The sequence below is a fragment of the Hesperophylax consimilis genome, chromosome 4 (genome assembly GCF_061612785.1).
Source record: "Hesperophylax consimilis isolate HC1 chromosome 4, BYU_Hcon_1.0, whole genome shotgun sequence".
Taxonomy (NCBI): domain Eukaryota; kingdom Metazoa; phylum Arthropoda; class Insecta; order Trichoptera; family Limnephilidae; genus Hesperophylax; species Hesperophylax consimilis.
Genome location: NC_142839.1, coordinates 10,753,332 through 10,777,281, shown reverse-complemented (window position 1 = coordinate 10,777,281; position 23,950 = coordinate 10,753,332). Strand labels below are relative to the sequence as shown.

General features: G+C 34.0%; 1 protein-coding gene across 2 annotated transcripts in view; it reads left to right on the top strand.

Annotated features, from left to right (window-relative positions):
- Positions 1–23,950, top strand: part of Mct1 (Monocarboxylate transporter 1) — a 143,495-nt gene that overhangs the window by 50,166 nt on the left and 69,379 nt on the right. For both annotated transcript variants that reach the window (XM_089651339.1, XM_089651338.1), the window contains exon 2: positions 3,941–4,547. In XM_089651339.1, coding sequence (XP_089507465.1) covers positions 4,421–4,547 — 127 coding nt within the window. In that variant the 5' untranslated portion in view covers positions 3,941–4,420. The remainder of the gene's footprint in view (positions 1–3,940; positions 4,548–23,950) is intronic.

Below are 23,950 nucleotides of genomic sequence, written 5' to 3'. Positions count from 1 at the left end.
TGATATTTTCAAGGAATAAAGCGCCTTTGCCATCCATCGAGCACCTGGAGGCCGAATCTTAAATTTTCTCGCTGTATCTCCTCCTAAAACTATCACACAGAGCTCTAAAAACTCTCAATAGTCATCTTCAAGTATTTTTGTTGTCAGTGCAGTACGGTAAAAGTCAAGCAAATCATCGATTTCGGAAGCGGTTAGGTGCAATGTGAGATTTTTTCTGTAGCACTGAATTTTATCGGGATCAACATTTTTACAGTTATCTCGAAACTTTTTGAAGAGTGGTATGTCAGGGCTTGAAGTCACTTGACTGATTTTTACTTCAAACACAGCTTTTAATACCAACTATGGCTATATTTGGTATATATTGACAGTTAAATTCACTTTCCGGATATTGTAGAACAAAACTTCAAGAACTTGTCCATTAGATGGCAGTTTAGAACCCGATATTTGGTGTTTTACGACTCCTATTAAAAATATACTCTTTTTAGAAGTGCGTAAATCTAACAACATCTTGCCTGAACGAGTGATTTTCGTTTACTAACAAAATAGCAAGTTACTACAAGCTCATCAACACGTTTGCTCGCAGGCGTCTTAATGTACAAGTACTGACATCTTTCGATGCAAGTCGGCACGGGTTGCAGTTGTCCAAAGTAAACGAAAAAAAATTTGTAAGTGTTTTGTCATTATTAAAACAAAATTATAGGGTATGCGTTCAAAAATAACAACTTTAATTTTTTTGGGACACCCTAGTGTATATATATATATACATTTTCTCTTATTATTTCCTTGTTTTTAACATTTCTTTGTTTTTAACCTTTCTTTGTTTTCTTTGTTGGTTTATTGCTTTTTAACCTTCTTTATCTTTATTGCATGATGTGAACATTGGTTATTGGGTTGTAACCTAATTCTTTTACTTATTTTTTCTCTCTCTCTATGCATATTATGTTATAAACCTGTTAATGTTCCTAATAAAATAAAATAAAAAATAAAAATAAAAATAAAAATTGTGATATTACATATATTTTAATAAGACCAGTGCCAATAGAAGGGAGTCTTCTTGACTCTATTGACCCAGATGTTGGATAAGGAATGTTTTGTCGATATGCTCATGTTACGCCACAATGAGATGCGATGACTTATCTTTCGTTTCATATTCGGTTATCTTTGCATTATTTACTTACGATTTGAAAATATTTCTGTACGAATTACACGGATTACAAAAACAATTATAATGGGTGTGTTTTTCGAATCCATACGTGAGATAAGTACTATTTTATACACTCCAGAAGCTGTCCGAAGTGCACTATTATTTTTTTTTACAGTGTCTAGTGATGGCACGATCAAGTTAAACAAAAATACGTCTAGTAAAATACTGTTTGGTCAAAACTTTACTACAAACTATTCATACCTCCGAGTAAGGCCGGGTACACGTTAGCTATTATAAGATATACGTAGAATTTGTAGAACGTCTGAACAAATTTTCAGGTTTAAATTGAGCAAAATAATAATTTGTTTTCACGTTTACATATTTAAGTCTGTTGGTTACATTCCGATGCAATCTTACAACAAAGGTAGCAGAAATCACTTAAAACGTAGTAGATTTTATTATCTAATGTGTGCGATTTTTTGGGTAATTGGTTTTTATCAAAGAAATTTATATAAACACGAATTTTTTTATCGTCGATATAAGCCTAGGTTTGCTTGAACGATTATTTTGATCCCAAAAGATTTACGCAAACAGGTTGACTGAACCTAATCATTTTTATCTTTTATTGATAACAGCTGGTTTATTTTCTCAGCTTTCTTACTGTTGAACAAACCATCTATTTCATTTCTTACAGTGTTTTTTTAAACATATTGCAAAGCTGAATAAAAAAATACTATGACATCTTGAGGACCTGTGAAAAATAACACGAATGTTTTTATTGACTGTCAAATAGATAAATGAGATTTAGGCATTCCACGCCTAGACTTGAAATTTAATAAAGAGTCCATGTATATAGTTATTCATAATATAAGCTATTAATTGAAATATACCTACCTATTTTTAAATAATAAAGTTTTTTTTTCTTTTTGGCTTGTTATTATTTGTAAGTCTGACGGGGTTTGAAGCAGCCTCATTGGTTAGAATGCGTATTCTGTTTTACCATCACATAACTGTAAATTCAAAAGTAAAATCTCAATTTTTGTAGATTCGCATTTTAAAAATTCACATTGTTCATTCCCATACCTAAAAAAATTATTTAAAATTTCAATTTGGTTCAAGGCATACTTAATTAATATAAACACTTCATTGGATATTGTTATCTCATTTTTCAGATTAGTAAAGCGTGTATTGCTGGTGACCAAGTAATGTTTAATATCATTCTTTGGTGATTATTTTTTGACTACAGAAAAATTTGAAACTTGCTTTTGGCTCTCTAGTTTAGAAAGTAATAGTTTCTGACGTAGTCCCTGATTTTATAAATTATCAATGCCTTGCTTGATTCAGTTCATTTCACCTTGTTTTATTTTCAATAGCTTCATTAGCGTAAAACTTAGATATTAGTCACGGTACTGAAAATAAGAAAAATATTTTAATAATGTTAATTTTGTATTACTACCATAATGTTTTTATATGATTTTGAGTGCTGTGGGTACAGAATTAATATATAGTTTTCTACTTTAATGAAACAACTTTTACATATTGCCAGAATATTTAACTACTTAACTGATTACTAAACCTGAATGGTTAGATTATTTTGGGGCTATTCAATTTTATAATTTTGGTTTCGAACAAATAAATCTTGTGACTACAGTAGATAAGCATAGCATTTATATAGCGAAATTTAGTGTCATTTCATAAAGAAGAACACAATGTATTATTCAAATAATAAGAATCACGGGCTTCCATATTATTGATAAATAATAGAAAATAGGTGTATGCTATTAATAATCGAAAGGAAGTAATATTTTAAAAGGTTATAAAAATAACTTAAGGAATTTAAAAACATTTGAAAATCGTTAAATACAATTTTTAATTTATTCGTCTTCATTCTCGATTATCTGAAATGAGCTATTCTGAATATTTATATTATCTTGACATCAAAATAGGAATTGAAATAACACTGCAAAACTTTGCTCCAGTTCTTGAGGAACGGGGAAAATAATAAGTTAATGTAAACAAAAAAATAGTACCTATGCATAAATTCTACTGCAGTCATGTGCGATGCTTACTCTTTGGTACATACGGCAAATATGTTATCCTTATTTAATACACGATGAATAATTTCTGATGTTTTCTGGATAAATATTTTCCTGGGAGAAATTTACACAATATCAATTTTTATTTTATCGGTTTTACAAAAAACTTATAATATTATTTGCTCTTCATCTCTTATTTTATTAAACATTAGCTGACGTGTGTCCGGCGTTGCACGGGGTTATGAATGGCTAGAAGTAAAAATTTTAATTTGTGAATTCTAGTGTATCTGAAAACTGGTCTTCCTCGGGCGTCCCCGATATTTTTATCTTTTATCATTTAAACCACTCTCTAAACACTCCTGGCACTAATAAGAACAAATTTCTAAATTCTAATCGAAATCAGTTTTTGTCGTTTTTTAGTCGTTTTTGAGTATAAAGTAACATTAATTATAATGTGTATATTTTTGATAGATTGAGTTTAATAATTGTTTTAAAAATATATATTTTACGTTCGATTGGACATGACACGTGATGATAATTGAACATGAAAATGACATGATGATACGACATGACGATTCCTGATAATTTTGCATGGTTCGACTTTGTAACCGGACATGACAGCATGATACTTCTAAATGACATTACATGATAATTGGACATGCCACGGCATGAAAATTTTACATAGCCGAGTGACGTGATGTAATAATTGCACTTTTATTTTTCAAAAATGTCTAATATTTATTTTTTAATTTTTTTACAGATTGCAGTATTGACGTTACTTTGACGTCTCAGGATAGTGGCCACTTTTGAATGGATACGTTCGCCAAAATACCAAGTAGTTACTACCGACTACCAACACACCCGATGTTTCTAAAACAGATGACCAGATATAATCTAAATAAATAAAAAACATATTAAAAAATCAAATAATAATGTGCAATGTGAAGAGATAACCCGCGTAGTTTAATCGTTAAAATATTTTATCATTTGTTTTAAATTTTATATTTGTAATTTTATATTTGTTATTTTTTTCTTCATAATTATTTGCGTCATGTAAGCGATTTTAAATCGTTATCGCCTTAAGATTTTAATAATAATAATAAAACGCGTAATGATATTCTTATTAAGTCAATGAATTTATTAGATTTAAGTGTTGAGTGGAAGACAGTAAATTAAATTTGGCAGTGGTAGAAAATTAGGAAGTTTCGTACCAGGGTACCGGAAGCAGGAAGATAGAAGGATGTCTCACGGAGTGGTGGAGAAGAAGCGAGGGGAGGGAGAGGAGGGAAGGTGTTCCCCACCCCCTCCCCCTGACGGTGGGTGGGGGTGGGTGGTGGTGTTCGCCTCCTTTATGATCCACATCGTTAGTGAGTATCAAAATCTACCCTGTACTTTATTTTTGTTGAACCTTTGTATGGATAATGTGCACAAACATCACTTCTTGTATGATACTGTAATGAAAAATGACTACAGTGAGCTTAAAAAAAATTCAATTTGTAAAATGTATATTATTTTCTTTGTTCGATTAGAATATAATCATCTGTCTTGTATACTTGTGAATTTAAACAACTTGACAAACTTAACTTTGCAGGCGGTAAAATGACCAAACAATATTTTCATTAATAAATCTGTTTGACGTGTAAAAATTGTACACTTAATTGATAAACTTACAAATATTATATACAATTAAACAAAACGAACGCCTGCTTTTTTTTAGCAGTGTCGATCTATACAGGGCTAATTATCGACAGGATTAATTGATTGCTAAATGTTAATTGATTATTTTCTTATTAATTCAGATATCATTTTGACTACCAACTCCAACGATTTTTGGTATATTATGGCAAGTTTGCAAAACGTCTTGAGCGATCGCTTGCCATAATGTGCCAAATTTAGATAGAAGCTAAAAAATTGGGTTAAACGGTGATATCTATGTGAATTTATTGATTTTAAGCCGCAGAAAGCAGATATAAATAAAAGTCAAACATGTAACCGTATTAATATTTTGAGGAATGATATAAATTAAATCGAAAACCTAAAAAATCCGAAAATTGAAAAACACCCATCGCTCGATTGGCTATGTGAGACTTTTAAGGACACTTTTTTATGTATTTTTTTGTTGATACGTAAATAGTAATAGTAAATAATTTTATTGATAATGATAATATCGAGCATAAGATTAATAAGATATAAGAATATAGGAAAAAATTGGTAATTTGAAGTCACCACTCTCAACTAACATATTTTGAAAATTTATTAAATAAATTTAATAATTATATAATAATAGTAATAAGTGTTTTATTATCTTTTTTTTAAATAGATATAATTAGATACCCACAAAGATATCCCGTGCTGAGGATTTCATTTACATACGATCAAAATTTTGTAGTACAGATAATATAAAATATATTGTGTTTTTCTAAAATAATTAAAAATATATTGCAAGGTGTTTTTTTGTTCAGTTGAGTGGTTTCAGTTGTATTTAGTGTCAGTATATTATCTATTTCTGATTTCCCTATGTTTTGTATCCAGCTTTTTATTTGAGATTTAAATGTTAAAATATTGTTGTGAGTTTTGAATGATAGTGGAATTTTGTTGTAGAGTTTAGTAGCATGGTATAGGTATCTTTTTTGCTCAAATGTTGTATATGTAGTTGCTTGTTGGAAAGGTATGATTGTTATGCTGTCATTAAGCTTTTTTAAGAAAACTCTATTTTATTCAGTTAAAATAATAAGTTATAATGTATTATTCCCAGTGAGTTTACATAACTCATATTCGGGAAAGAACTCTCTCATTTCTACACCGAAAATAACTACAATTGTATCGATATTGAAAGACTACCGAATGACACATATACATATATAAGCGATGCACACAATACCACTTCCTGGCTCGATCACTGTATATGCACCAATAATCTTAAGAACAAAATAGATAGTCTAAAAATACATTATGATACCGACTGGTCCGATCACAGGCCGACATCTTGCGTAATCGCTGCTGAAAAATTACCTGCAACTATTTTTAATATTCCACAACAGCCTAATAACATAATATGGAGAAGGAATAATAATAAGAAAATCAGTGAATATACGTCTGTAGCAGAAGCATTACATAGTGTAATCTATCAAAGACACTCCAAATCCATTTGTAATTCGGATTCTATATGTGACAGATGTGACCATATACAAAGCATGGAACATATATACACAGACATCGTTGAAGCTCTAAGTAAGGCTGCCAATACCGTATTTCATCGGGAGAACGATCAAAACAAACCAAAAACACATCGTGACATTGCTGGGTAGAATCAACAAGTTAAGGAACACTACGAAAATTCCAGATCGGCGTTGATGGAGTGGATTAAAAATGGGAGACCATTACATGGTCCCATTGCGGATGAAAGAAAACGAAAAAGGAAGGAGTTCAAAATAGCTCTTAAACACTGCCAAAGCTCCTCTGAACAAACAAAAATGGATGATATCGTAAAATCACTTGACACGAAGCAGTTTGCCCAGTTCTGGAAGAAAAGCAATAACCTGATCAAACCAAAAAATCGAATCGCCAGCCAAATTGATGGGTCTACAAACACGGAGGAAATTGCTAATACTTTTAGAAGAACCTTTGCAGATATTTCTGGAAATGAAATACCGTCTGTCCCTGATATTATGGAATTTGATGGACAAAACGTTTACCTCTCTGAAAGCAGTATAATGAAGGCCATAACAGGCACTAAGGCTGGTAAGTCTCCGGGACATGATAACTTAAGTATTGAACACATAAAATACGGAGGTAGATACATACCCAAACTACTACACATACTGTTCAACGCAATACTTAAACACAACCATATACCGGGTGCAATGACGAAAACGATTATAACTCCAATCCTGAAATCGGGACAGCCTGACATGACTAACTCCAGCAATTACCGGCCAATATCTTTAGCAACTATAACTGCTAGATTATTTGAAAGGGTAATATTAAATGAGATAAATGATAAACTAATGTCTAAAGATAACCAGATGGGATTTAAATGTAGACTATCCACTAATATGGCAATATATACTGCAAAGCAAATAATAGAATTCTACAAGAAACGAAAAACTACCGTATACGGGTGCTTCTTAGATCTAAGTAAAGCCTTCGACAGGGTCTGTCATAAAACATTATGGGATAAATTGAAAGATAGGAATATACCTACCTCATTTATAAACATACTATCCCGATGGCACTCCCAGCAAGAAAATGTTGTACGGTGGGCAAGTACATACTCCCAGCCGATATATTTGAGGTCAGGAGTAAGGCAAGGAGGGTGTATGTCCCCCATTCTATTTAATGTATACATGGACGAGTTGTCAAGTCGCCTGGACATCAGAACGGGCTGTCGTGTTAACAGTATATGTATGAATCATATAAGCTACGCGGACGACATGATCCTCCTAGCTCCGTCGATCAAGGGATTAAGATTACTCCTAAACATTTGTGAAGAATATGGAAAACAGCATAATATGATGTACAACCCGAAGAAGACGGAATTGATTGCGTTCCACCACGGAAAAAGTCAAGATACAAGTAATATGCTCCCCGTATACCTTAACGAGGCAAAAATAAATACATGTTCGAACGTGAAATACTTGGGGCACATTATTAATGAAAACCTATCGGACGATGGCGATATCGAACGACAAAGAAGAAGCCTTAGCATAGTTTCTAACATGATTGCCCGCAGATTTTGCAAATGCAGCAATACCGTTAAAAAAATACTGTTCAACGCATTCTGTACTGGCCTGTATACGTGTGAGACATGGTGTTACTACCGAACTTGCTCGATGGAACGACTCCGAATTCAATATAATGACGCCTGTAGAATAATATTTGGATACCGAAGATACAGCAGCGCATCGACAATGTTCACGGAACTAGGACTGAATGGATTTGCCGGCCTGATGAGACACCGGGTCACTGGAGCCAGGATGCGGCTAATGGCCTCCGCCAATACGTTGGTGACCGCAGCCTACCAGCACCAAGCGCCACTCCTGAGTGAGCGCTGGGCCCAAGCGCACTCAAGACCACACCCTGCATAGTTTTCCTTATTTGATAATTTATTATATCTATTGTACAAAAAAAAATGTATATCTATATGGGACGTGTGGGATTGCACAAACCTCCCCACATCCTGGAATAAAATATTATTATTATTATTATTATTTCGGGAAAGACAACATTATATTAAAGACAAGACAACATTGATACATTAAAATAAATAAACGCAGAAGTTATTTTGGAATTCCAAAGAAAGTATGCGTCAGTCATTAATAAAACTGCTGAGGAAATAGCTTTTAAGATCTTTTGTCAATGTTTTTTTTTTTGTTGCCGTATGTTTTAGATTACTAGGTAATGCGTTATATTGCACATAAGTAAATGATAATAACCGATAATGATATTAACCGGTTGATAAATCAAAGAAGAACCAATTCTAGTGTTGCACACTTGTTGTGATCTTTTGGCAATGACAATGTTGTTTAAAAATTAACATTATGAATTAATTCTATTTCGTTTGCTATTCATTATAGCGCAACCTTAAACTTAATGTGTTTGGGAAATGAAGTTATCAAAATAATGAAGACTTCAAATATTATGGGTGACCTTCCTTGCAAGCTTAAAACACCTTCGGGATGAGTAGTTTCATGTGTAATTAAAAAGTAAGAAGTAGAAACGCTTAGCAATAATTTCAATACCATTTTTTTATCACTTACGGTAGCCGTAGTATCTAATCGTACTTACATGTTCAATGTCATTTGGATTTATTAAAAATGATTATGCAGTAATTTGTCATAAGAATCGATCATGGCCATTATCTACCAAAATAAAGGCTTAGTTGAAAAATTATTACCTTTATTATTTGTTCTTCAAAACGTGTCAGATACTACGCAATTTTTCAATTAATATATTTCAGAATTTTCTCCTTCTGTGTTGCTTTAGAAATTAAAATGTGAACATTCATTATCGTGATTGATTTTTGGGGTGTTTCGCATCCTCCTCCTTTAGCCAGCGTTTAGACAGCCTTGCAGTGTTCATCATCAGGATAGATATGTTGATTGTGGTGAAGCGTATGTTTAATATATATCCATGTAGAAAAACATACATTTTTTACTTTGGACACCGTGCTCAAAAGTTTTTTGAATCGAGCTGTTATTTTCTTGATTACAATAAAATGAACATCTGTTTTGTGTTCAAATATCAAGGTTAGTTGCATGTAAAGATTTCAAAACATATTAAATACATAAACATCCATGTGTGAAAATTATAGCGGTTTTAAATGATTAACATAAACTGCATGATTTATTGTAATCAACTTTTGCATTTTAATTGTAATCGTCTGTCTATTGTCTATCATAAATTATCATCAATGTTTCCAAGTTTCCTACATCGGCCGAATGCGCGTCATTACAATTTAAATTTGTAACATTAATAGACAATAGGCATTTTGTTTGGAAAACACTGCACTTAATAAATATTTTTTAAGTGCTTAAACGAATTCACTCGTACATTACATATGAACAAAAGACTTTTCATAAAGTGACCGATTGGCATTGATAAATGAATCCAGTGAGAAATCGAGAAAAAATTCGCGCTCATTTACACGAGCAAAATGATTTTAAAATATTTATAAGAGTTTGTTTAAGAAGGAATTCATACTTTTTTTTAAAGTATATAAAACAGGAACGGTGCCAAAAATTTACTTTCATGGATGTTTAAATACATAGTAATAACAAAATGATAATAACAAATACTTTAACAAAGAATGTGTTTTTTTTTATTATTGTGATATTTGTTCAATTTAAAGTTTTTTGTTTAATTTCATGATTATTTATACACACTTGTGAGATTTTATGTATTAGTATTATTTTTTATGACTGCTGAGATTGAGATTGTTATAAAATATTTATTCTAAGAAAAAAAAACACTTTTTACTGTTTTTTTCAACGCTTCCCTGTAATATCCCACCCTGTAACGGTACCCCTCCCAGGCGTAGTGTGTTCAATTTCTCGGCTGGCGAAGTCCTCCATCACAACACAAGCAACATTTTCCGCTTACTGTGGCGGTAGTAGGAGATTTTCAAATATTTTCAGGTTATTCCTAACCCGAGAATGTTTGTCTTTCTTTTGAAAAATAATATTTAAAAAAATATATATACAAGTAAATACATTTAATAACAGTTGTGTAAAAAAAAACTTATTATACATCTCACTATGCAATTATTCAGAGTTATGAAAAACATCAGTAGGTGGAAATGACCTAAATATTTTTGCATACTGCGAGTAAATGCATAATATACAGCTGCATCATAAGTATTTAGTAAAACTTTTCGTTCTGACATTACTTAAATATAGAGATAAAAACGTGCCTTATAGGGTAACTTTTATCTAGATTTACAGAATTTTACTACACATTCGCGAAATATGTAGGTACTATTTCACAGTGTAATTGGGTGTTTTCAAATACGCCCTTATGGGCAGTAAAAAGGTTGAGAAAGGGTTGATACCAACATTACTTCTTAACATTTTTGAATCGTATTTCTTTTAATCGAAGGTACCAAATGTCCCTTTTTGTTTCTAAAAGGGTATCTTGCCTTTTTATGACCTATGTGACCTGTGTTGTAATTTAAAACTCACATTTAATTATCTTTCTCTCCCATTCAGCATCCTCCACAAATAAAACACCTAATAATTTCATGCACGTCTGTCTGACCAGATAAGGGTCAAAAACAAACATAATACAGGTCCCACGTTCCACGTAACAAAGTTTACAGTACTATTATCGTTCCCACACACCCAAACATGTTATAATGTCACGAAACTTTGGGAAATTACGAGTAATTACGTGTGTTCCCTGAAATGCGTGACTTTTGCTCAAATTAAACGAATTTTATTCGCTAGTCCCAGTCGTATGATACTCTCTTAAATTAATATTATATTAGAATAGGTAAGTTCTTTGTTTACCAGTAAAAAAATTTAATAATACATCAACCAAATAACTCTATGTATTACATGTATTTGAAGTGATTTCACTAGCAGGAAATTAAAATCATAATTATATGCACTTCACGATTAGTTAAAGTTTTGTGTAATGTTAGGTTAAACTGGGTACGTAATACTTTAGAGAGGGAAATGCCGGCTGATGACTGGTGGGATACCTCGTTCCGCCCGCCCAGCCCGGAATGTTGAACCGTTTTTCTCAAGTCAGCCAGCATTCCATCGTATCGACCTCCAGCGGCGATGACATCCAGCGCCCCTTTTCTGCGCTTCTTCTTCAATTCACATACAAACTGACACATCATGCCCGAATACTGGTGGATGTTGTACACCATGCAAGGAGATACAACAATGGGGCACTTAACACCCAAGACCTCTGCATTATACACAATCAAGTCCTTGATGCCCTCCTTAGCCAGGGTGCTGGCCTCTCCTTTGCGTTTAATGAAGGTTTTCAAAACATGTCCCAGCTTGTCCACTGAGCACTCTGTGTCCATCAAACTGAAGAGAGCCACCATGGCGTGGTCTGAGAGACACAGCGATATCAAGTGCGTCTGAACTTGGAATTTAGACAGTTTGTCATCACGAGCATCAGAGAAGATGGTGTAGATATCATTATACTTCTCGGGCTCTATTCCACAATTCAGCAGAACAGCTTTCAGGAGACTGGTGTGGTTGAGGCGGATAGTTAAGTTTCTGGATTTCATGGCGGGGAATGCATTAGCTATTTCATAGACTATTGATAGGAGTTCCGCTTCAGCAAAGAGATTACCTGGTGTTGGAGTTACAATATCAAAGGAGCATTCGTATAACTCTGTTGGATGAAAGCCATGTATTTTGTTTTCCCTGTAAACCTTTTCAATAGAGTATCTTTTCAGCATGGTAATTCCATTCCATACCACATAACGAGCAAATGGCACCCTCAAATCGTGTGGAATATGAACCACCCCACCGCTGTGTGTCATAAGCCTTACGCTGAATTCCACAGGATCATAAAGATTGCATCGCGGCAGTAATAATGGGGGAGACAGTTCAACACCACGATGGTGTTAATTCAATTATTTTTAAATAACTTTTTGCAATTAATGCAAGGTGACATAAGGCTCTAATAACGGGGGTTTGATCGACACTCACATTTTAACTATTTCTGATGAAGTTATTATTAATATCATAAATTTTTCTAGAGGGATCCCTTCGGATGTACGTTATTTATATTTAAGTTTAATAAAAATAGGACCTCGCCATTAAAATATTTTATGCAAAACGGTTTGAAAATTTTATAAAACGTTTTTAAACTATAAAATAAGCGGTAAGCACCAGATTTTATTTTTCTAGGCGATGAATTAGCAACTTCCTTAGGATCCCTCTATAAACATGTGAGGTTTTAGTAATATGTTCACCAGAAATAATTAAAATAAACCCGTCGGAAAGATTGATTTTCTCTAGACCCGCCAGGGCAAAGTCGACCGTAGGTACGTTTATTACGCCGGGCCGCGCGCTGAATATTGTTATTACACGACTTCATCACTTATGTCGTTAAGATTCTCATTTTATTTTAGTTTCACTTTATTCAATCATGATTCTGGCTTCATTTTGGGGTATTGTCTCATCTTAAGACAAATTATTTGTTTGCGCCCGTACATACGTATTATGAATATGAATAATTAGCGTTGTCCGTATAAAAACTCAATGCTTTGAATTGGTGTGTGCTTTAAGTGTAATTTAATGAGAAAAAAATAATTAGCGCCATCAACGAAAGAGCAGTTTAGAAGTATTTTAAGTTTACACTTAATCCCGGTGGAAGCCAAATGGGCGTTTATCTTTTCTTATTTATTTTACCATATGATTTGTATTGACATCATTACATTTCATAATATTTTCCCCACTGGGAATTCCCTGCTTGGAAAGACATTTTACATTTTCCGTATTCTATTAAATTTACATTTTAATATGATCTAATATAATATATTTCACTAGTAAGAATGGGTGACACATTTCTTTGTATTTCTAACAGCTTACATAGTATAGAATTGATTTTGTGACAGTAAGTTATGTTTTTTGAAGGTGAATAATTGGTTTTTAATGGGTGTTTCCATATTTTTTTATAGGGTATTCAGAAGAGTGATTGGTATGTAGTTACTAATATCCCTTTGATGACCTGATTTATACACTGGTATTACTGTAACTAGTTTAAGTAATGAGGTGTTTTTTTTTTAAATGGATCTATTTATTAAAAAAATTAATGGGATCAATGAGTTCATATTGTAGATATTTTACTATTTTTATTGAGATTCCATCGCGAGTTTAAAATCAGATGAGATATGAGTAAATTCACGTTTTGTAGTAGGTTTTAAAGAGAATATGTTTTTTGGGGACGCAGTAGATATGGAAGTATTTTGGTTTAAAAATGGAAAAAGGTGTATTTTGTTGGTTAATTTAGTATATTTTTTTCTCTCTCCTTTGATCTTTGACCTTTTGGCAAATTAGCAAAATGGATTCAGAATAATTTTCGGCATAAATTTTTGTTTTTTAAGCCAACAATTTATCGGAAAAATATATTTGAAAAGCCTTGTATTTTTTAAGTTATTCCGTTAAAGCCGTAAATTCTACGTTTTGTTAATCATCATAAATAATTAACATCTTTAAACAAACCACAGTTGAATAATTAAATAATAAATCTAACCTTTAACGTATTTGAAATTACCTTATTACTTATTTCATAGGTTTTAATTTAGTTTATTCCTTACCTGTCTTCATATTCCAACAAAACAGTATATTGTAGACAAAATAGCAAAAAAAATCAAATGTTCTTATGAACACTACCGAAAAAATAACAGTAATGATATTGCCAATAAATAAATTCCAAGATATGTAATAATTTTGGATGTACGATTATAGTATGTTGCAACTAAATAAACTATTTATGCAATCTCCCTTTCCTGTCTGACAGTACGGAGTATCAATATCAGTGATATTGCAACAATTTATTATACATCACCAGTCTGTTAATAAAACATGATAAAAGAAAATAAACTTTCAGTGCGTTTAATTTGTGTCTATTACGGAAACTTGTGTAGTGATAACAAACAGTGCCCCTTAGTGCCATAATATCGATCGAAAAGACCAAAAGTAATTTAGAATATCTTTTCCAATTCTAACTGTTAACCACAGCTACTCCAAAAGTTGGGTCAAATATTGATTACAGTCAACAATAAAACCGATATTTGCGACTCCACACATTAAAAAAACACAAAAGCGTCATTTCGTTTTCTTTCTCAATTTATTCAGCCTAACGACAAAGTAAATCAGGTTAATCATATGTACTTGTTTACCGATATTTCAATCGTTTGACAGGAAACCCCAGATCCGGGGCAAGGGTGGGTTAAACGGGGCACTTATCCAAGGTGGTATATGAAGGACTGTAAACTGATACACGTGGAAAACGGAGCGAAAAATAATTATTAATAGTCATTCATATCGTTCACCCTTGCTACTGCAAATCTTATACAAACACAGTGGTTCCCCGCCTTTGTTGTGCCTTCACCAAGCGATTAACTTTCATTGATTTCACCGAGCTCCACTTTGATATTTCGTGCAGTTTTTCGGCAGGCATTCGGCATGCTTCCATACCATTTCTCCCTTTGTTTATATTATCTATGAAGTACAAATAGAAAGTAAGTAAACAGGTGTGACTTTTCTTTTTGGTCACCGGTTGGTTAAAAGAAAGAACTAAAGTCACGAAGTGAAGCTTTAATAACACATTTTTAACCAAAGCCGTAAATACTTCAAATATCTCCCTGGTTAAAGACCACCATTCAGAAAAGAAACATTACTCGAATTGGCTTTAACTATGTTTGGAAAATAATAGAAGAAAAATGAGTATTGCTAATATATTAAAAATCTTTTTAAATTATTCGTAATCCAGTTAAAAACGTAATTGCAGGCCCTTAATGAATAAACTGAAACTCACGATGTCCGAACAAAAAAATCATCAACACGTGTTTTTATATATGAGGAATTTAGTAAGAATTTGTCAGAAAACAGCCTGCAATCCCGTTTTTAACCAGATAACGAATAATTTAGAGATTAAAGAGATTTTTTAATAAATCAGCAATGCTAATTCTTCTCCGTGCAGATCTGAATAATCAGGTAATTCCCCACATTTTTCCTCCTCATCTCTCCCAAACCTTCATGCTCACAATATAACCCAATTAGAGATGCCATAGTTCCACTGGCTCCAGACAATTGGGAGCGTTTGGGACTCTTGTGCGGTACTCACACGACAAACTTTCTATTTTCTTGTAAGTGATTGACTAGAAAAATAGGCTGCGAGTTTTTTTTACTCGCAATATGAACAGGTTGTGCGAATTGATTTACCTCGATACAGGCTTGGTCCCGGTCAGTGGTTGAGTGGGCATAGCGCTTGGGTCTCACCCGAGCGTCGCGTGTTCGATTCCTCGGCTGGCTAAGTCCTCCATCACAACACAAGCAACATTTTCGGCTTTCTGTGGTGGTAGTAGGAGATTTTCAAACATTGTTGGGTTATTCGTAACCCGGGAATGTTTGTCTTTCTTTTAAAAAAAAAAAAAAAAAATGTACAATAAATAAAAAGATTGTCCAGGCAACAAAATACCTCGTCCCGGCTCCTGTGAACATATCACGAGCCGTGGGAAAACTCGTTAAGTGGACCACCTGACACAACCTGTATGAAAATAATGAGTACCTACATATAAAACCATTACTTTAAATAGTAAATTAATAAATTAAGTCTTTTGCGTTTCTCAAGGAACAAGGAAGAAACGTCACTTGATTTTTTTTTAAATCTACACTTATTTGAATTCCGATTTTGCTGTCTTGATGAATGAATGTTGTAGAGAATCTTTGAAGTAACAGTTAATCCATTTCCCGACATCAGATCGAGCTGAAACTCAGCAGATAGACTCGTTCTCGGTAACAATACATTCTATCAACTCATGTACACATGCGCATTTTTCTGAAATTGGATGACATTGTATAAAATAAATACAAATTTACAGCAGGCGATACACGAAAAAAATGTACGTATTATAAAATTAGAATGTGGCTTAGGTGTTTGTGTTGTTGACTTCAGTCCCCGGGGAGGAGGGTTCAATATTCAGTCAAACCAAAATTAATACATATGTTTTTTTGGAATATATTAATGTAATACAGGTTTGATTTTTCTACACAATACTACTAAAATAAAATGACCTCGCGTCCAATTGTATATTTCTAATTTTATCTTATTTATTGCATCAAAACTAAAATTTCTTCTGAAATCATTAGATTTGTAAGTAGATCCTTAAATATCTACCTACTTAATTAATAATCACGACGATTCGACAATCGGTCACGTTTGAGAATAACTACGTATATGCAGAGAAATGATTTATTTTATCGTGCCTATCGGCTACTGCGGCGCACGACAGTTTAAAACCGCCACCACCTTTAACCGGAACCGGAACGTAACAAACAAATACATAGAAAGACGCAATGCAAAACGGTCGACTATTTACTGTGAGAAAGGTTTTTGTTTTTTTTCGTAATTAAAGTCATAATTGTTTGTTAGTAGATCGATTTAATATGAAGTTTGGAATCGATTTAATTTGAAGTTTTGATATTCAGATCTGATTCAAAATAGCTGTTATTACACAAAGCAACGCTTTGATTCAGGATGTTGGTTCGTCATAACGAGACCATATATTATACTATTTTTGCATTATTTTATACTTGCAGAAGAACCCGTAATAATTTTTCCCTCTACCTTGTTTTTAACCTGTTTCTTCTGGGTTAAACATTTAATTGCTTTTCCACTGATGATTCCAAATTTTTGCATTTAATGGGCGGTCCGATTGATAGATTTCCCTTTCTTAAGAAACGAGTTGTAATCTTTAGAGCACTTTTTGGGAAAACTGATTTTGTTCTACTGGCATCCAATGAAAGGTGCTCCGAGGAACTAGTGACATTGATCCCTTTGGAACCGGTGCAAAGCACGCTCAACATATGTGCACGGTTGCCATTTGTAACATGACAACGTATTGTTTATATTAATCGTTCTTGAGGTCAACAGCTCGTCTGTCGAACGATTTGCTGACTTCTGTGTTTCCTCCTTTATACAACATGGGTCTCTTCAAAATCTATGTTCACTCCTTCCTCTCCTCAAAAAGACTCTATATCCCCAAAGATGACTTAGGCCCCGAGGGAAATTATTTTCCTAGGGGCTTTAAAATTAATTACCAACTGTAATAATTATTTCCAGTTTATTACCAACTGTAATTACGTTTAAATAAAAGTTAGTTGATTTCTATGATTGAGTGTGATTGTATTATGACGTGACATGACATAAAATTACTTAAAATATTGTTTTTTATTGACTTTTTGTTAGGTAATCAATTTAAACGTTTTCAAACGGTTTATACTTAGGTGTTAGGTATTATTATTATTATTAAATGCATTACTGGCATACTTTAATAATTTCATTACAGTGATTTTAATTACGTATTGTGATTTACGAATAATTCATAAATATCATCCATCATAATAACGAGCATTAAAAAATCACCATTCAACACTATTTTTAATTTCTTTGATCATGTCAAATTAATCAAACAAATTGGCATATCATCTTAGTAGTAGTTTTAATTTTTTGTATCTCTGTTTGTTATTCGTATTATTTGTTAAGCCCGTAAATAAATAAATAAATGGGTGTCATGAATTTTGATAAAATAATATATTATGCCGAGATTGCAACAATAACATTTGGCTGTCATCAGTTGTTTTGTTTTGCTCTATCTAAAATTATTTTTTTACCATTCTTTTTTGTTTTCTGGCAAAAAAAAAGTGTAGTGTGTTGTGCCTTGAGGTTTCTTCTCCCTCCTGATCTTCCAGGAGTCACTTTTCGCTGCTGATTACCAGATATTTATAAACTTTTTTACTTCTGTCATTTTTCATACTATTATTGTAGTTGTTTACTGTTGTGAATAATGGAGGAAGATTTCCCTCCTGGACCCCCTACAAAGCCCCCAGATCCCTCTCCAGACCCCCCAGACGGGGAAAATGTAGAAATTTCTGACAGTGATTCTGTCATCTTGACTTCTACCAAAAAAAGGAAATTTACTCCTTCTTCCCCAATAAAACTTGACTCGCCTTCGACTTCACTGTCCCCACCAGCACTTTCTCAACTTCCTCCAACAAACTTTTATTCTCCTCATTCCCGTGGCCCATTCATAGCATACGCCCAAAAAACTGAGCAAGGAAAAACCATCCACCCTCTTGAATTTGGCAAATTCCTATCAAATAGCAAGAATCTTTCAATCAAACCTGGAGGTGTAAAAGCCGAGGGTCGCTTCCGAATCTCCGTCGAATTCCTCTCAGGGCCAGCTGCCAACAGTTTCATCAAAAATATCTTCATTTCATCTAATTCAAAGTTCAAGGCATATATCCCTACTTTCAATGTCACTCGCATGGGCCTGGTCAGAGGTATCTCGACCGATCTGTCCATCGAAGAAATTCTGTCTTCACTTTCAACCCCCCAACACATTGGCAATCCCATAAAAGCCAGGAGGCTAAATTACAAGGACTCCTCTGAGGGTATAATTACCTGGAAGCCCTCCCAATCTGTTGTTATCACCTTTGAAGGTCAATCTCTTCCCTCCCATATATATTTATTCTTCAACTCATTACCAGTTGAAATGTATACATATCCCACCACTCAATGTTTCAATTGCTGCCGTTTTGGTCATACCAAAGCTGCATGCAGATCTCAACCCAGATGTTTTAAATGTGGAGAAAATCACGCAGCTGACCAATGTCCTTCTTCCTCCTCACCTAAATGTTTTAACTGCTCAGGCTCACATACAGCTATCAACACATCTTGCCCAGAACAATCTCGCCAAAAAAATATTAAAATTTCTATGGCCTCTCAGAACTTGTCTTTTCTGCAGGCTTCTAAATTATTCCCGCCTGTCAAAAAATCATTTGCTGAGGCTTTATCCAGCAACTCCTCATCCAACCCTCTTCCCTCCACTACAACAACTTCTTCTCGTTCAACTAAATTCACATACAAAAACGCTATCTCTAAACCGGCTCCTGGATACGATCAGCAACAACACAACTCACTGCTCTTAATGGTTCACCTCTTTCAAATGCCACAAATGGGTGTGCAAATAATTATAATCCGTCCTCAATGAACTCTCTTAAACTTTCTGAAAAACTCTCCCAAGACAATTCTTCATTTATCCAAACTCTTATTATTCTTCTAATTGACCTTATTTCTTCTCAAACTAATCTACCGTCCAACGCTGCTACTATTATTTCCACATTAAAATCATTTATTCAAAATGGCTCTTCAGGATGTCAGAATACTTCAGTGGAATAGCCGAAGTGCTATTTCTAATAAATCTGATCTCCTTAACCTATTAAATTCCAACTTTATTTCTTTGGCTGCTATCTCGGAGACTTGGTTTACTCCATCCACCCACTTTAATGTGGGAGGGTATTCCTGTCTCCGCGACGATCGCCCGGAAGGTTCGGGCGGCGGTGCTGCCCTTTTTATTAAAAAATCCATATCATTTTCCCCAATAAATAATATCAAACCCCCCAATGCTGACTTCCAAATGGTTGCAGCTAAAATAAAGGACACATCCTTTATTTCAGTCTATCTTCCCCCAACAGCCCACTTCAATAAACAAACTTGGTTGCAAATTGTAAGTCAACTAAGCCCTCCTTTCTTTATATTAGGCGATTTTAATGCCCATTCCCCCGTCTGGGGTTCTGCTTTCTCCGACCGAGATGGTCGAAGTGTGATGGATTTCCTAGATCAATCCAACCTTTTCCTTTTGAATGACGGATCTCCTACTAGGATCTCACGCCCCAGCACAAACCCCAGTGCAGTGGATCTCTCGATATGTTCTACTAGTCTGGCTTCTCTCTCCTCGTGGGTGGTGTCCCCCGACCCTTGCTCCAGTGATCATTTCCCGATCATCATTACTTATCAAACTTCTTTCCAATCGGACAAGTCTCATATTTCGACAAAGATTAAAACGAAACACACCAAATGGGATGAATTTAACTCTCATATGGACAAGTTCCTACTAAATTCACCCGCCACCGATATATTTTCCGTCAAAGATGATTATAATAACTTCAAATCAATGCTCATAACTGCAATAAATAAATCAAATCCTCCCCCTAAAACTAAATCTCTCAAAAAACTCCCTCCAACTCCCTGGTGGGATGAGGAATGTTCCAAAGTAGTAAGAATTCGGAAAGCTAAATCTCTTTCCTATCGTTACAATATGACTATGGAGAACTATCTTATATACAAAAACGCTGAATCCAATGCCAAAAGGGTATTGAGGTCAAAAAAAAGATCCGGGTGGTACAACTTTTGCAGTTCAGTATCTCCGAACACTCCAATTTCGGAAGTTTGGTCTATGATCCGAAGATTTCGATCCTCCTTCAGTTCACCATCTCCTCGAGCGTCCCATTCTAAATGGATAGATGAATTCTTGGACAAAATTGCCCCCCCTTCTGTTCCTAACTTAGATGAAATAACGCCCATCTATAATACTCCCATGTCTAATCATTGGCTAGACTCTCCATTCACCTTAATTGAGCTAAAAAATGGTTTATCAACAGTCAAGGACTCATCTCCAGGCAGAGATGGTATACCTTACAGCATATACCCGCTCGGAAAAATGATTATGTTACTAAATTACCTGTCCCCTGATATAGATATTTTCCAACTTAATATTCACCAGTTCAAAAACGCTATTATTACTTAATAAATTAAAATAAAATGTATGTTTATTATTGGTTATGTATAACTGTAAATGTGCATTTAAAATAAAATAAATAAATAAATAAATAAATAATCAAAAATAGTAATGATAATGTTCTAAACCACTTCTTAAGCATCTTAAATAAAATCTTCCAGACTGGTATAATGCCTGATGACTGGAGTTCTCAAATAATCATCCCTATTTTAAAAACAAACAAATCTCCAAATTTTGGATCCAACTACAGGCCAATCGCTCTTTCATCCACCCTCAGTAAACTTTATGAAAAATTAATTAAAAACCGATTAGAATTTTTTGTCGAGAGTAAACAGCTTCTCTCTCCATCTCAATTTGGATTTAGGAAAAAAAAATCCACTCAGGATAACCTTGCCATCATCAGCACTGATATTAATTTATCAATTTCTAAACAGGAAGTTTGTCTTGCCGTCTTTATAGATATAGAAGGCGCCTTTGACAATGTTTCCATCCCAATCCTGAAAAAAAAACTTCTAGGCCTTGGCCTTCCCCCCATGTTTGTCCAATCAATTATTAATCTATTTCTAGATAGAAAAATTTTCATTGAACTTCCAGATATTTCTCCTCAAAGTAGGTCTATTTGGAAGGGTTTACCACAAGGCGATGTATTGTCCCCCTTACTGTATAATATATACACATATGATATGCATGTCACTATTCCCCCACAAATAAAAATTATCGAGTTCGCAGATGACATAGCTTTCTTCTTATCATCCAAAATCATCCCTCTTGCCGTCAAATATCTTAACGAAGCCATGAATGCCCTTTGCACATGGCTCACGTTACATGGTCTTGAACTTTCAATCCAAAAGACTCAGTGTGTCACCTTCTCAAACCGCCATAAAAACCCCCCCGTTCAAATTTTATTTAAAAATTCTCCAATCTCCAACGCTTCTGAAGTAAAATTTTTGGGAGTAACATTTGATAGGAAACTTAAATGGTCTTCCCATATTAATAATTTAGTTACTAAATGCGAAAAAAATTTAAATATCATCAGATCATTATCTGGCGTTTGGTGGGGAGCTCACCCTACTTGCATTAAGTTGCTTTACAATGCACTTATTCGAAGCCATCTCGACTATGCCTGCCCACTTTTTAGTACTGCCTCAAAAAATGTACTTAATAAATTAGACAAAATTCAATCTAAATCTTTGCGAATAATAACTGGAGCGATGCAATCGTCACCCATCAATTCCCTTCAAGTAGAATGTTCTGATCCTCCTCTTTATTTAAGGCGTCAACTATTTGCTGACAAATTTGTTCTTAAATGTTTAAATTCTAAATGTCATCAGGTTATCCCCAGCGTCTCGTTGTTCATTGACTCAAACCATTCATCTACAATCAGAGCTTCAACTAAACCTATTCCTGACATCTGTAAAAATTTTAAGTCTCTCTCAGAGCTCCACATCATCCAAAATGATCTACTTCCCTTATACAAACTAAAATATAGTCACGTCACCCTATCCCCAACAATATTAGAAGGGATCGGAATCTTTAAAAGTCATTCCAATCTCCCGGCCCGAACTGTCAATAATATGTTCAATGACATTATTTTATCTAAATGGCCCAACTTTTCTCTTTTATTTACTGATGGATCCAAATCTCCCGACTCTCCTAACTGTGGTATAGGTATTAACGTTTACCACAATAATTCTAATGATAGAATATTTCATTCAATTTCAAATCAATTTTCAATATTTTCAGCTGAGTGCATTGCAATAATAGAATCTCTCAAATATATAATCAAAAATAATTTTGAACATTCCCTCGTTCTCTCTGACTCTCTCAGTTCCCTCCAAAAACTTAAATCCAGTCCTCTTCTTCATCCTGATGATCATTTTGTATGCCTTATTCGAGTGATGATAGCATCCATTCAAAGCTCTGGTAAATCTGTAACTCTGATTTGGATTCCTGGACATGTTGGTATCATGGGTAATGATATTGCGGATGCCTTGGCAAAACAAGGAGCGTCCAACCCTGTTGTTACCCTCGTAAACCACATTCCCTTATCTGACATTTTTTCCATCATCAAAGAAAGATCCCGCAATGTTTGGTCAGAGTATTGGCACATTGCTAGTCAATCCAAGGGAGCCTGCTATGCCTCAATACAAAGGACTATACCATCAAAACCGTGGTTTCAGCAATTCCCTCATTTTTCCAAAAAAGAAATTTCTTCACTCATTCGAATGAGGATCGGTCATTGTTCCGTTCCTTCCCATCTTTTTAAAATTCACGTCCTTGACTCCCCAGATTGTACATTCTGTGGTCTAGAAGTGGGAACTTTAGATCACATATTTTTTGGTTGTCCCTCTCTAAACAAATATCCTCTCTTCTATCAAGCCTTAACTAAAATTGCCTCCCCTCCATTCAACATTTCATCTCTTTTAAGTCTGAACTCGACTCCAATTTTCATTATAATTTTGAAATTTGCCTATTTAAATAAAATTAATATTTAAATTCACCTTTCAATACACCTTTCTCAATAATTTTAAATGATGGCCAAGAACACCCTTGAAGGGTGAAAGCCAGAAATAATGGAAAAAAAAATATATATATATATTATGCCCGAGGAAGACATGGAACGGTTAAGAGTATGAAATACTTGAGTCAGGCCAAGACAGAGTTGTTTGAGAGTCAATCCTATGGGTTTAGTACCTGGTTTGTCAGTTAGATTTTTATATTTATAGTTTAAATAAATGGTGTATATGTGCACGTGTACATTATATAATGAGTGTAACAGCACGTAACGTACTCGTATGATTTTAACAAGTGATTCCTGAGCATAATTGGAGTGAAAAATTTGATGTAATTTTGCTGCCCGATGATATTTTTTTCAGTTAAAAATAGATAAAAAAAATCTTCACACGTTGTCACTGATGACACTGCTGCACGTCACGG